The sequence below is a fragment of the Oncorhynchus kisutch genome, linkage group LG30 (assembly GCF_002021735.2).
Source record: "Oncorhynchus kisutch isolate 150728-3 linkage group LG30, Okis_V2, whole genome shotgun sequence".
In the NCBI taxonomy this organism is placed as follows: domain Eukaryota; kingdom Metazoa; phylum Chordata; class Actinopteri; order Salmoniformes; family Salmonidae; genus Oncorhynchus; species Oncorhynchus kisutch.
In genome coordinates this window covers 34730441-34741961 of record NC_034203.2, presented here as the reverse complement: position 1 = coordinate 34741961, position 11521 = coordinate 34730441, and the positions used below count along the sequence as shown (strand labels likewise).

Below are 11521 nucleotides of genomic sequence, written 5' to 3'. Positions count from 1 at the left end.
GTACTGCTGGTAGTATCAGTACTACCAGTAGAGCTGGTATGTGTCTCTATGGAAGCAGAACAACTTGTGTCGTCGACAGGTGCAGGTGTCGTACTGCTGGTAGTATCAGTACTACCAGTAGAGCTGGTATGTGTCTCTATGGATGCAGAACAACTTGTGTCGTCGACAGGTGCAGGTGTCGTACTGCTGGTAGTATCAGTACTACCAGTAGAGCTGGTATGTGTCTCTATGGATGCAGAACAACTTGTGTCGTCGACAGGTGCAGGTGTAGTACTGCTGGTAGTATCAGTACTACCAGTAGAGCTGGTATGTGTCTCTATGGATGCAGAACAACTTGTGTCGTCGACAGGTGCAGGTGTCGTACTGCTGGTAGTATCAGTACTACCAGTAGAGCTGGTATGTGTCTCTATGGATGCAGAACAACTTGTGTCGTCGACAGTTGCAGGTGTAGTACTGCTGGTAGTATCAGTACTACCAGTAGAGCTGGTATGTGTCTCTATGGATGCAGAACAACTTGTGTCGTCGACAGGTGCAGGTGTCGTACTGCTGGTAGTATCAGTACTACCAGTAGAGCTGGTATGTGTCTCTATGGATGCAGAACAACTTGTGTCGTCGACAGGTGCAGGTGTCGTACTGCTGGTAGTATCAGTACTACCAGTAGAGCTGGTATGTGTCTCTATGGATGCAGAACAACTTGTGTCGTCGACAGGTGCAGGTGTCGTACTGCTGGTAGTATCAGTACTACCAGTAGAGCTGGTATGTGTCTCTATGGATGCAGAACAACTTGTGTCGTCGACAGTTGCAGGTGTAGTACTGCTGGTAGTATCAGTACTACCAGTAGAGCTGGTATGTGACTCTATGGATGCAGAACAACTTGTGTCGTCGACAGGTGCAGGTGTCGTACTGCTGGTAGTATCAGTACTACCAGTAGAGCTGGTATGTGTCTCTATGGATGCAGAACAACTTGTGTCGTCGACAGGTGCAGGTGTAGTACTGCTGGTAGTATCAGTACTACCAGTAGAGCTGGTATGTGTCTCTATGGAAGCAGAACAACTTGTGTCGTCGACAGGTGCAGGTGTAGTACAGCTGGTAGTATCAGTACTACCAGTAGAGCTGGTATGTGTCTCTATGGAAGCAGAACAACTTGTGTCGTCGACAGGTGCAGGTGTAGTACTGCTGGTAGTATCAGTACTACCAGTAGAGCTGGTATGTGTCTCTATGGATGCAGAACAACTTGTGTCGTCGACAGGTGCAGGTGTCGTACTGCTGGTAGTATCAGTACTACCAGTAGAGCTGGTATGTGTCTCTATAGATGCAGAACAACTTGTGTCGTCGACAGGTGCAGGTGTAGTACTGCTGGTAGTATCAGTACTACCAGTAGAGCTGGTATGTGTCTCTATGGAAGCAGAACAACTTGTGTCGTCGACAGGTGCAGGTGTAGTACTGCTGGTAGTATCAGTACTACCAGTAGAGCTGGTATGTGTCTCTATGGAAGCAGAACAACTTGTGTCGTCGACAGGTGCAGGTGTAGTACTGCTGGTAGTATCAGTACTACCAGTAGAGCTGGTATGTGTCTCTATGGATGCAGAACAACTTGTGTCGTCGACAGGTGCAGGTGTCGTACTGCTGGTAGTATCAGTACTACCAGTAGAGCTGGTATGTGTCTCTATGGATGCAGAACAACTTGTGTCGTCGACAGGTGCAGGTGTAGTACTGCTGGTAGTATCAGTACTACCAGTAGAGCTGGTATGTGTCTCTATGGAAGCAGAACAACTTGTGTCGTCGACAGGTGCAGGTGTAGTACTGCTGGTAGTATCAGTACTACCAGTAGAGCTGGTATGTGTCTCTATGGACGCGGGCCTTACTTTTTTTGAACCATTTATCTATTTTTGAGCAAACTGAATGAACAGCAGCTACGTTTGGCTACAGACGGACCATTAGTGGAATTCCCGCGAGAGAGTAACATGATTGGATGTTAATTATTTGACTAAGCTACCTGCATTTTTAATTGTGTTGTTATTTCGCTGAACACCAGATGGTTGCATTTGGGGGGGGGGGGGGGCAGTGAAACGAGGGAACGCGACCATAGCCTGAATTGTGCTAGGCTCTATAGTCAACCAATCATTAGGGTGTTTTTGTTTGACCTGCGTCAATGTGACCAAAGATATGACTGAAACAGGAACCAAGTTTGCCAAGATTCATGTCATATTTGACTCTCTATCTTACTAATCGATTGTATAATGAACACACATATGATTTCAGTTTGTGAGTGTGTGATATGAGGGTTGGAGACATTATTGTCACATTCTGACCTTAGTTCCTTTGTTTTGTCTTTGTTTTAGTATGATCAGGGCGTGATTTGGGGTAGGCAGTCTATGTTTGTTTTTCAATGTTGGTTTTTGTGTTCGGCCTTGTATGGTTCTCAATCAGAGGCAGGTGTCGTTAGTTGTCTCTGATTGAGAATCATACTTAGGTAGCCTTTTTCCACCTGGGTTTCGTGGGTGTTTATTTCCTGTTTAGTGTTTTGTCATTCACCTTATGGGACTGTTCGTTTGTTGTTAATTGTTTTTTGTTCAGTGTTCATTTTGCTTCATTAAATTATGGACACTTACCATGCTGCGTCTTGGTCATCCGATCCTTCTTGCTTCTCCTCCTCAGAAGAGGAGGACGAGATCCCTCACAATTATAAAGAAAATATTTTAGAAACAATGGCAACATTGTCATGTTGATCTGAGCCTTGCTTTTGAAAAACCACATTAGTGTCCGACTTTCGACTGTCGCAGATGCAGTTCCGCCGACTTTACTCTTCAACTTTGTCTACAGTCTATGATGGCTATGAATGTCATCCTATTGATTATGAGTGAAATACTGTGATGCATTTTAGAGAGATAATGTCACCTCTCTGGAGAGCTGTGTGGTATGACCCAATCTAGTTAGGAGGGTTGCCAACTGGGGTGTAATCATTAGTCCAAACTGTAGCAAACAATTGAAAATGGAAAAGGTTTTGCAATAAGAACTAGACGTTCTATTGGACAAATTCAGTTTGGTCCCTCTGCATTTCGTTCCGTTTGCTTCTGTTGTGACAGTAAGCCTAGAGAGAAACAGTGACAGTAAGCCTAGAGAGAAACAGTGACAGTAAGCCTAGAGAGAAACAGTGACAGTAAGCCTAGAGAGAAACAGTGACAGTAAGCCTAGAGAGAAACAGAGACAGTAAGCCTAGAGAGAAACAGTGACAGTAAGCCCAGAGAGAAACAGAGACAGTAAGCCCAGAGAGAAACAGTGACAGTAAGCCTAGAGAGAAACAGTGACAGTAAGCCCAGAGAGAAACAGTGACAGTAAGCCTAGAGAGAAACAGTGACAGTAAGCCTAGAGAGAAACAGTGACAGTAAGCCTAGAGAGAAACAGTGACAGTAAGCCTAGAGAGAAACAGAGACAGTAAGCCTAGAGAGAAACAGAGACAGTAAGCCTAGAGAGAAACAGTGACAGTAAGCCTAGAGAGAAACAGAGACAGTAAGCCTAGAGAGAAACAGTGACAGTAAGCCTAGAGAGAAACAGAGACAGTAAGCCTAGAGAGAAACAGAGACAGTAAGCCTAGAGAGAAACAGTGACAGTAAGCCTAGAGAGAAACAGAGACAGTAAGCCCAGAGAGAAACAGTGACAGTAAGCCTGGAGAGAAACAGTGACAGTAAGCCCAGAGAGAAACAGAGACAGTAAGCCTAGAGAGAAACAGAGACAGTAAGCCTAGAGAGAAACAGTGACAGTAAGCCCAGAGAGAAACAGAGACAGTAAGCCTAGAGAGAAACAGTGACAGTAAGCCTAGAGAGAAACAGTGACAGTAAGCCTAGAGAGAAACAGTGACAGTAAGCCTAGAGAGAAACAGAGGCAGTAAGCCTAGAGAGAAACAGTGACAGTAAGCTTAGAGAGAAACAGTGACAGTAAGCCTAGAGAGAAACTGAGACAGCAAGCCCAGAGAGAAACAGAGACAGTAAGCCTAGAGAGAAACAGAGGCAGTAAGCCTAGAGAGAAACTGAGACAGTAAGCCCAGAGAGAAACAGAGACAGTAAGCCTAGAGAGAAACAGAGGCAGTAAGCCTAGAGAGAAACAGAGACAGTAAGCCTAGAGAGAAACAGTGACAGTAAGCCTAGAGAGATACAGAGACAGTAAGCCTAGAGAGAAACTGAGACAGTAAGCCTAGAGAGAAACAGAGACCATTAGCCTAGAGAGAAACAGAGACAGTAAGCCCAGAGAGAAACGGAGACAGTAAGCCCAGAGAGAAACTGAGACAGTAAGCCTAGAGAGAAACAGAGACCATTAGCCTAGAGAGAAACAGAGACAGTAAGCCCAGAGAGAAACGGAGACAGTAAGCCCAGAGAGAAACAGAGAGCTAGAGACAAAGATACTGAGCTGTTCCAATGCAGATTCCCATGCAGAGTTAAACCAATGAAACCTCCCTCTCCCCCATTGTAATCTTTCATCCATTCAGGGAGGTATAATTAGAGAAGATCTGCTCTCATCTCTTTCTCCCTGATGGGGCCTTTAATTTCTGCTATTTGACGCTGGTGAAAAGGGAACGACAATTGGACATTTAAATGGATGCTTGAAAGCACTACGAACCAATCCGTTGCATATGAGAAGCGCTGCAAAAATACTTGAAAAGGACACCTTGTGCAGGTTCTGTTTAAACGACTGAGTGGAATGAGTGCCACTTGAATGACTGACCTATTCTTAGAACCAATTTAGATCCTGTGGGATAAGATTGAAAGGTACAGTCAAGGAAAATGGAGCGCACTCACTATAGATTGTTTATGACGCTGGAAACATTAAGGATAGTGCATCTCATAAAGCATCTACTGCTGCTCTAGGATATGAGTATAGGGACCTGATCCCAGATCAGCGCTTCTACTCTGAGACCCTTTATAAATACAGACCCTGGTCATTTGGTAGTGAGTGTTTGTTTGCGCAGCTCGTTGTCACACAACATGTTGAGAACAGGATGTAGTATCACTGAACGCAAAGAGAAGATTTTTAATAGATAGAAGTCAACGTGTCACACAAACATCAATCATATCCATATGTTCAATCTAACACTGATTCTGATTTTACAGCTCTTAATTAAAACTAAGGAATCTTCCATTGATCATGATAAATGTGTTTAAGAACAAAGAGCATGCAAAATGACATTCTGGTAAAAGTACAGAATAATTACAAAATATACTGTTAACAACTCACACTAGTATCATCCAGCTTCCTCACTTCTGATATGGAACCCAGCTACTGCACATGTACTGAATAACACAATATGAATATACCCTCAAGTGAATCAATAAAGACAGTTCAGCAATACAACATAAAGAGGGGAGATGTAGCAAGAAAAACATAGCTTTACTACTGCTGTCAATAGGTAAGATAATGTGATGGTACAATGAAATCAAACCCACAATGTGGAGAACCCCCCCCCACACACACACACACACACCTCCTCACTCTGATCTGCTACATGCTGGTCTCCAAGGTGACCAATTTCACTAAAGCGCTCCACCACAGGGTTTGATCTCAGTCAATCTCAGTCAATCCAGACAGAAGAAACAGCCTGGCCGCATTTCATTCCAACAAGTTGTCTGCTCCCCTTTGTTCTTGTTCAATCCCCTTCACAGATCTGACTTGACTGGGTAGTAGGTGAACTGTGGTAGGTGAGCTATGGTAGGTGAACTGTGGTAGGTGAACTGTGGTAGGTGACCTGTGGTAGGTGAGCTATGGTAGGTGAACTGTGGTAGGTGAACTGTGGTAGGTGAACTGTGGTAGGTGAGCTATGGTAGGTGACCTGTGGTAGGTGAACTGTGGTAGGTGAACTGTGGTAGGTGAGTTATGGTAGGGGGCTGTAGTGTGCTGTGGTAGGTGAACTGTGGTAGGTGAACTGTGGTAGGTAAGCTATGGTAGGTGAACTGTGGTAGGTGAACTGTGGTAGGTGAGCTATGGTAGGGGTGCTGTGGTGTGGTAGGGGGCTGTGTTAGGTGTGGTAGGTGCTGTGGTGTGGTAGGGGTACTGTGGTAGGTGAGCTATGGTAGGGGGGCTGTGGTGTGGTAGGGGGCTGTGTTAGGTGAACTGTGGTAGGTGAACTGTGGTAGGTGAGCTATGGTAGGGGTGATATGGTGTGGTAGGGGGCTGTGTTAGGTGTGGTAGGTGCTGTGGTGTGGTAGGGGTACTGTGGTAGGTGAGCTATGGTAGGGGGGCTGTGGTGTGGTAGTGGGCTGTGTTAGGTGTGGTAGGTGCTGTGGTGTGGTGTGGTAGGTGAACTGTGGTAGGTGAGCTATGGTAGGGGTGATGTGGTGTGGTAGGGGGCTGTGTTAGGTGTGGTAGGTGCTGTGGTGTGGTAGGGATACTGTGGTAGGTGAGCTATGGTAGGGGGGCTGTGGTGTGGTAGTGGGCTGTGTTAGGTGTGGTAGGTGCTGTGGTGTGGTAGGGGTACTGTGGTAGGTGAGCTATGGTAGGGGGGCTGTAGTGTGGTAGGGGGCTGTGTTAGGTGAACTGTGGTAGGTGAACTGTGGTAGGTGAACTGTGGTAGGTGAGCTGTGGTAGGTGAGCTATGGTAGGGGTGCTGTGGTGTGGTAGGGGGCTGTGGTAGGTGTGGTAGGTTCTGTGGTGTGGTAGGGGTACTGTGGTAGGTGCGGTGTAGTAGGTGTGCTGTGGTGTGGTAGGTATGTTGTGGTAGGAGTGCTGTGGTGTGGTGTGGTAGGTGAACTGTGTTAGGTGTGCTGTGGTAAATGCGCTGTGGTAGGTGTGCTGTGGTAGGTGAACTGTGGTAGATAACCTATGGTAGTTGAACTGTGAAGCAATAGCTCTACTTAGTGGCCAACATAATTGATTCCCTATCAGATCAGGCAAATGGGAGTAAACGAGTGAAGAGTGATAAGGGAGATAACCAGCGGAGGGAGCATCTTTGTGTGCCTAGAAGCCTGGCAGCAGGTCGCTGAGCATCACCTCCCTCTCCCCCAGCAGCAGGTCTCTCTTCAGACTGGTCCCCTTGTTCACCACCTTCATCTTCATGGCCAGGCTCTTGACCTGGGTGACGGGCACCGCGTCAAAGAAGAAGTCCTCGTTGAACACGGGGTTCCTGCTGTTCTTGATGATAGTGCTCCTCTGCTTCTGCTGCTTGCCCGGGTTCAGGTACAGAGACACGCAGCAGTTGATGCTCTTCACGTCCGTCTGTTTGTCATACAGGTCCTCGGCGGCGAGCACTCGGACCCTCAGCCGGGCCGTTTCGGCGTCGTAGTGCATGCTGATTCTCAGCGTGCCGCCCTTGTGGAGGTTGACCGAGTGCTCACGCTGGAGGTCTGAACTCGCCCCCCCGGAGCCGGTCCCCTTGCGTCCGCGGAAGGCGGGGGAGGGAGGGCAGCGCAGGCGGCGGCGTGTCAGGTTGGGGCTGTTGTCGGCTGAGCTGCACTCGTCTGTGGACAGGGAGCTGTGGCGCGCCAGGGTACGCTTGGCACGAGACACCTGAGGGGGAAATCAAATCAGGGAAGGGATGATAATAAGATAGAAGGGATCATGATATTCTGAGCTAAATGTATTTTGCAAACACTTTGTAAATAAAGTGATCATCCTTATGGTTATCATCCTTACTGTTTACCTTGGCCTGCGTCTCCTGGGTGATGGATCGGAGGAGGGAGGCAGAGCGGGTGAGGAGAGGGGAGGTAAAGGGGGAGGACTCGGCTGAGGAGCACGTGTCGCTCTCACCCCCGCTGAAATAGCGGTAGGGGTTGGGGTCGGAGGGGGTCAGGTGGTTCCCACCCTGGGTGCGTCTCTGGGAGCCCGGGGAGGTGTGGGGGCTGTTGGGGTTGCTGTGGAACAGGGACTCCTTGCGGCGGGTGTGGGGGCTCTCCACCAGCGTGGAGAAACCGTACGAGGTCTGGGCTTTGGGGACGTAAGGCAGGGACATGGCTGTCTGGGACTGGGGGTCTGCATTGGTGTTAGGGTCTCCCCCCTCCCCTACCTCGCTCCCCGGGTCGTCAGCGCTCTCTATCTGGATGACGTGGCGGTTAGCGGCCCTCAAGAGGCTGCGGGTGTCCCCAGTCAGCCGGGAGAGCAGACGTGGGCTGCGGGGGTTCCGGGTGCAGTTGCCCTGGGTTTGGCTGCAGATGGTGTGCTCCGAGGCGGAGGGGCACAGAGTAGAGCGGGGCTGGGTCTCCGGAGTTAGGCACTCTGCCTCTGAAGGGCAGCAGATGAGTTTGGGGGGGATGAAGAAGTCAGGGATCTTATCAGGGGTGATGATGTTGTTATAGACGGAGACGGGGCCAGTCTGGTTCTGCTGCTTGTCCCCTGCCGATGCAGAGTGACCATTGTGAGGGCCACGGAACTTCTCCAGGAGCCACATGCTTCCCTCCAGGGCCTGAAGCTAGCTGCAGGCACAGGTGGACAGGAAGTGATGATGTCATACAGTCACAGGTAGGTAGGAAGTGACATCACCTTGAGTCAACATGTAAATCAAACCGTGGCATACAGACACAGATAGGAGGAGTCTCAATATTGTGAGTTTATGCCATTTCCTTGCTTCAACTCCTAAACTGCACTGATGTCAGTTGAAAGCAATATGGCAAGTCAACTTAATTCGCTATCACCTGCCACCTGCCTCTCAAAACAGTTTGGATCAAGGAAATCAGGCAAGTAGAGGAAACCATGTTAGACTATTGAGATGCACCCAGTGCCTGGTGAAATGTCAGAGACACCACAGGAGAGCTTCCATAGCAACTCCAAACCAAAGCATTTCCCTATTATCAGATAATTGAACATCACCGCTGTTGTGGAATCATTCCAAGAAAAATCTGAGGCTGTAAAGCCAAACTGCAAGTCCAAACGTGTTGCTAAGCACCAGCGTGCTCCAGGCTGTAGCCTATGCCTTTTAAAGCTTATATTGAATCGCCCCCCTGCGGTAGTACCCTCAATTCAATCGAATCCCGATTGCAGTAGGCTATTACGCAGTAGCATATGATTATTCCTTTTTCTGTAGTCTAATTCAAATACTTTTGCCTAATAAATCCTGGTGGACTATAGACAGGACTGATTAAATCCAGTCCTTGTGATATAATAGAACAAAGAACGATTGTTCTCTATCACTGCACCCGATTGATGAAAGTCTCTAAAATCCTTGAACATTAAATAAATCAGTGTAAAAAAAAGTTAATTCAGTTTTAAATGTGTTTGCTTCCACTGAAGGCACCAACTTTGATAAACGTGAAGACTTCCCGTAAGTGCGCGACAATGCGCATAACCTATCATATCAACGAGGTAAAGTCAGTCCAGTCAGATTTATGATTCCACCAAACAAAGACATATTTGCATATTCAATAAAAAAATACGGTTATCTATAATCGATGAGAGAATGTAATTATAAAGATATTTGACATTGTGCGCAGCTGACCAACTTTTACGCACTTTAGGCGGGATGGTCCCTGAAATGAGAACAACTTGTAAAATAGACACAGACAAAATCACGGACACTGATTAAAAAACGGTTACTGATGAGTCTACAAGCAAAGAAAACCGGAGGACCTGTCACATCACTGGAACTCATGGATCTCACCGTTGCGCTGAAGTGTTACTCTCGCTCTCCTGCTGAACTCCGGATAAAAACAGAAAATGTTCCAACTTCCCTCACATGCGTCTGTCCGTGTCCCCTCAATACTTTCCGTAATTCACCTCACATGGGTTGCCTAGCTAACCTACTTTACACAGACAGAGTAACCTAACTGTTGGGCACAAAAACACATAGTTGGGGCTCTGATGATTCAGTTTCACCTCTGGGTTATATATGGACCCCGCGCGCCGCGCTCTCCATGGTGACTGGAAGCCAGTGGGAGGTTCCCAAGCTGTCCACCCGCCCTCCTCAAAATAGAATGTAATTTGCTTAAATACGTGTTTTGATGTTAACCGCGGGGCAAATCAGTGTTTCCGTGCTATTTCGTATAGCCAACTCATTGTATTTGCAAACAATAACATTAACGTTAACGACCTCCCTGTCTGTGGACAAGATTATTCCTCCTCTCTCCACTACTCAGACATTCTACCTCCATTCTTGTCTCAACTCCCAGACGTTTTGATTTTGTTCAATTTGTTGTATCTTACACTACCTGGCCAGAAGTATTTGAACATCCCTTCAAATTAGTGGATTTCAGCCAGAACCGTTGCTGACAGGTGTATAAAATCGAGCACACAGCCATGCGATCTCCATAGACAAACATTGGCAGAAGAATGCCCTTACTGAAGAGCCCAGTGACTTTCAACGTGGCACCATCATATATGCCACCTTTCGAGCAAGTCAGTTCATCAAATTTCTGCCCTGCCAAAGCTGCCCCGGTCAACTGTAAGTCTTGTTATTGGCAAGTGTTAGGTGCTCAGCCACGAAGTGGTAGGCCACACAAGCTCACAGAACAGAACCAGTAATTCAGTGCCCGACCTCACTAATGCTCTTGTAGATGAATGGAAGCAAGTCTCCTGCGGCAATGTTCCAACATCTAGTGGAAAGCCTTCCCAGAATAGTGGTGGTTGCTACAGCAGCAAAGGCGGGACCAAATCCATCATAATGCCCATGATTTTGGAATAAGATGTTCGATGAGCAGGTGTCCACATACTTTTGGTCATGTAGTGTAGCGTGTGTGTGTTATTGTAATTCAGCTACTAGCTTCCACAGTACACAACATAAATACAACATTGTCCATTGAATCAAGCAGGCTGACATGGAATCAGAATTTCAAGCAGGAGACACCTGTGGAATTGACTGGACTTTAAAAACATATTATGTTGCTTCTGCAGGTCATATGTGCAGATCCACTTCTGTGGAAGTTGTGTTTCATTTTGCCAGGGCAGATAGACCACATAAATAGAATTACTGCAAAACCTGGAGTTGATAACAACGCAGTGTAATCCTTCATCTACTCCCAGCCAGTAGGTCTCCTGGAGGTCTCTGTCTGTGATAACTGGATAGATCAGTCCCTTAGTGAAGTTATAGTGACACTCTAACCCCTGCATTGCATTACCCTGTATTGCTGGGCCAATGGGGGAAGGGGAGTAGGAGAGGGTGGTCCTTTAATAGGAAGATTTGTTATCCTCAAGAGCTGTAAGAGTTTCCCTGACTGGAGCTCAGCATCCATCGCTGGTTCAATAAGCCAATGGGCAATGAGGGGGCCGTTAGAGAGAAACTGCCTGGCAGTCTGGTCCCTTTGGGCTGTGGGGAAATGATGGCACTCTATTGTTTGCAATGGCATGTAGAGGATCAGTGGGAAAGTGTTGATATAGTTCAACATTAAACTGAAGGCTCTTCTCAATCTAAATTGGTGCTAAAATAAAATGATAAAAGACAAAAACAATATTTTTGCATGCACACATTCATGAGCACACGCACGCACGCATGCACACACACACAAATAGTCAAACTGAGAGAAAGGGAGAAGAGGGATTGTACACAGAATCACCGGGGAGCTGTCCATGGAACTAATGTACAATAATAACTATAGCGTGTTGGGCTCTG

At 47.1% G+C, this 11521-nt stretch overlaps 1 protein-coding gene across 1 annotated transcript; it reads right to left on the bottom strand.

Annotated features, from left to right (window-relative positions):
- Nucleotides 1–4994: 4994 nt before the first annotated feature.
- Nucleotides 4995–9814, bottom strand: LOC109874534 (C2 calcium-dependent domain-containing protein 4C). Its single transcript, XM_020466482.2, has 3 exons — nt 9578–9814; nt 7628–8396; nt 4995–7494 (listed from the first exon to the last, which is right to left on the bottom strand). Exons 2-3 carry the CDS (start codon nt 8369–8371, stop codon nt 6946–6948), a joined length of 1293 nt encoding a protein of 430 aa, XP_020322071.1. The 5' UTR covers nt 8372–8396; nt 9578–9814; the 3' UTR covers nt 4995–6945.
- Nucleotides 9815–11521: the final 1707 nt, after the last annotated feature.

What these genes read in the sequence shown, in the direction of transcription:
- LOC109874534 (XM_020466482.2), bottom strand. Translation starts at nt 8,371, where the DNA reads ATGTGGCTCCTGGAGAAGTTCCGTGGCCCTCACAATGGTCACTCTGCA. An exon ending in CCCAGGAGACGCAGGCCAAG is followed by an intron (nt 7,495 to 7,627) that starts GTAAACAGTAAG and finishes TTTCCCCCTCAG; the next exon opens with GTGTCTCGTGCCAAGCGTAC.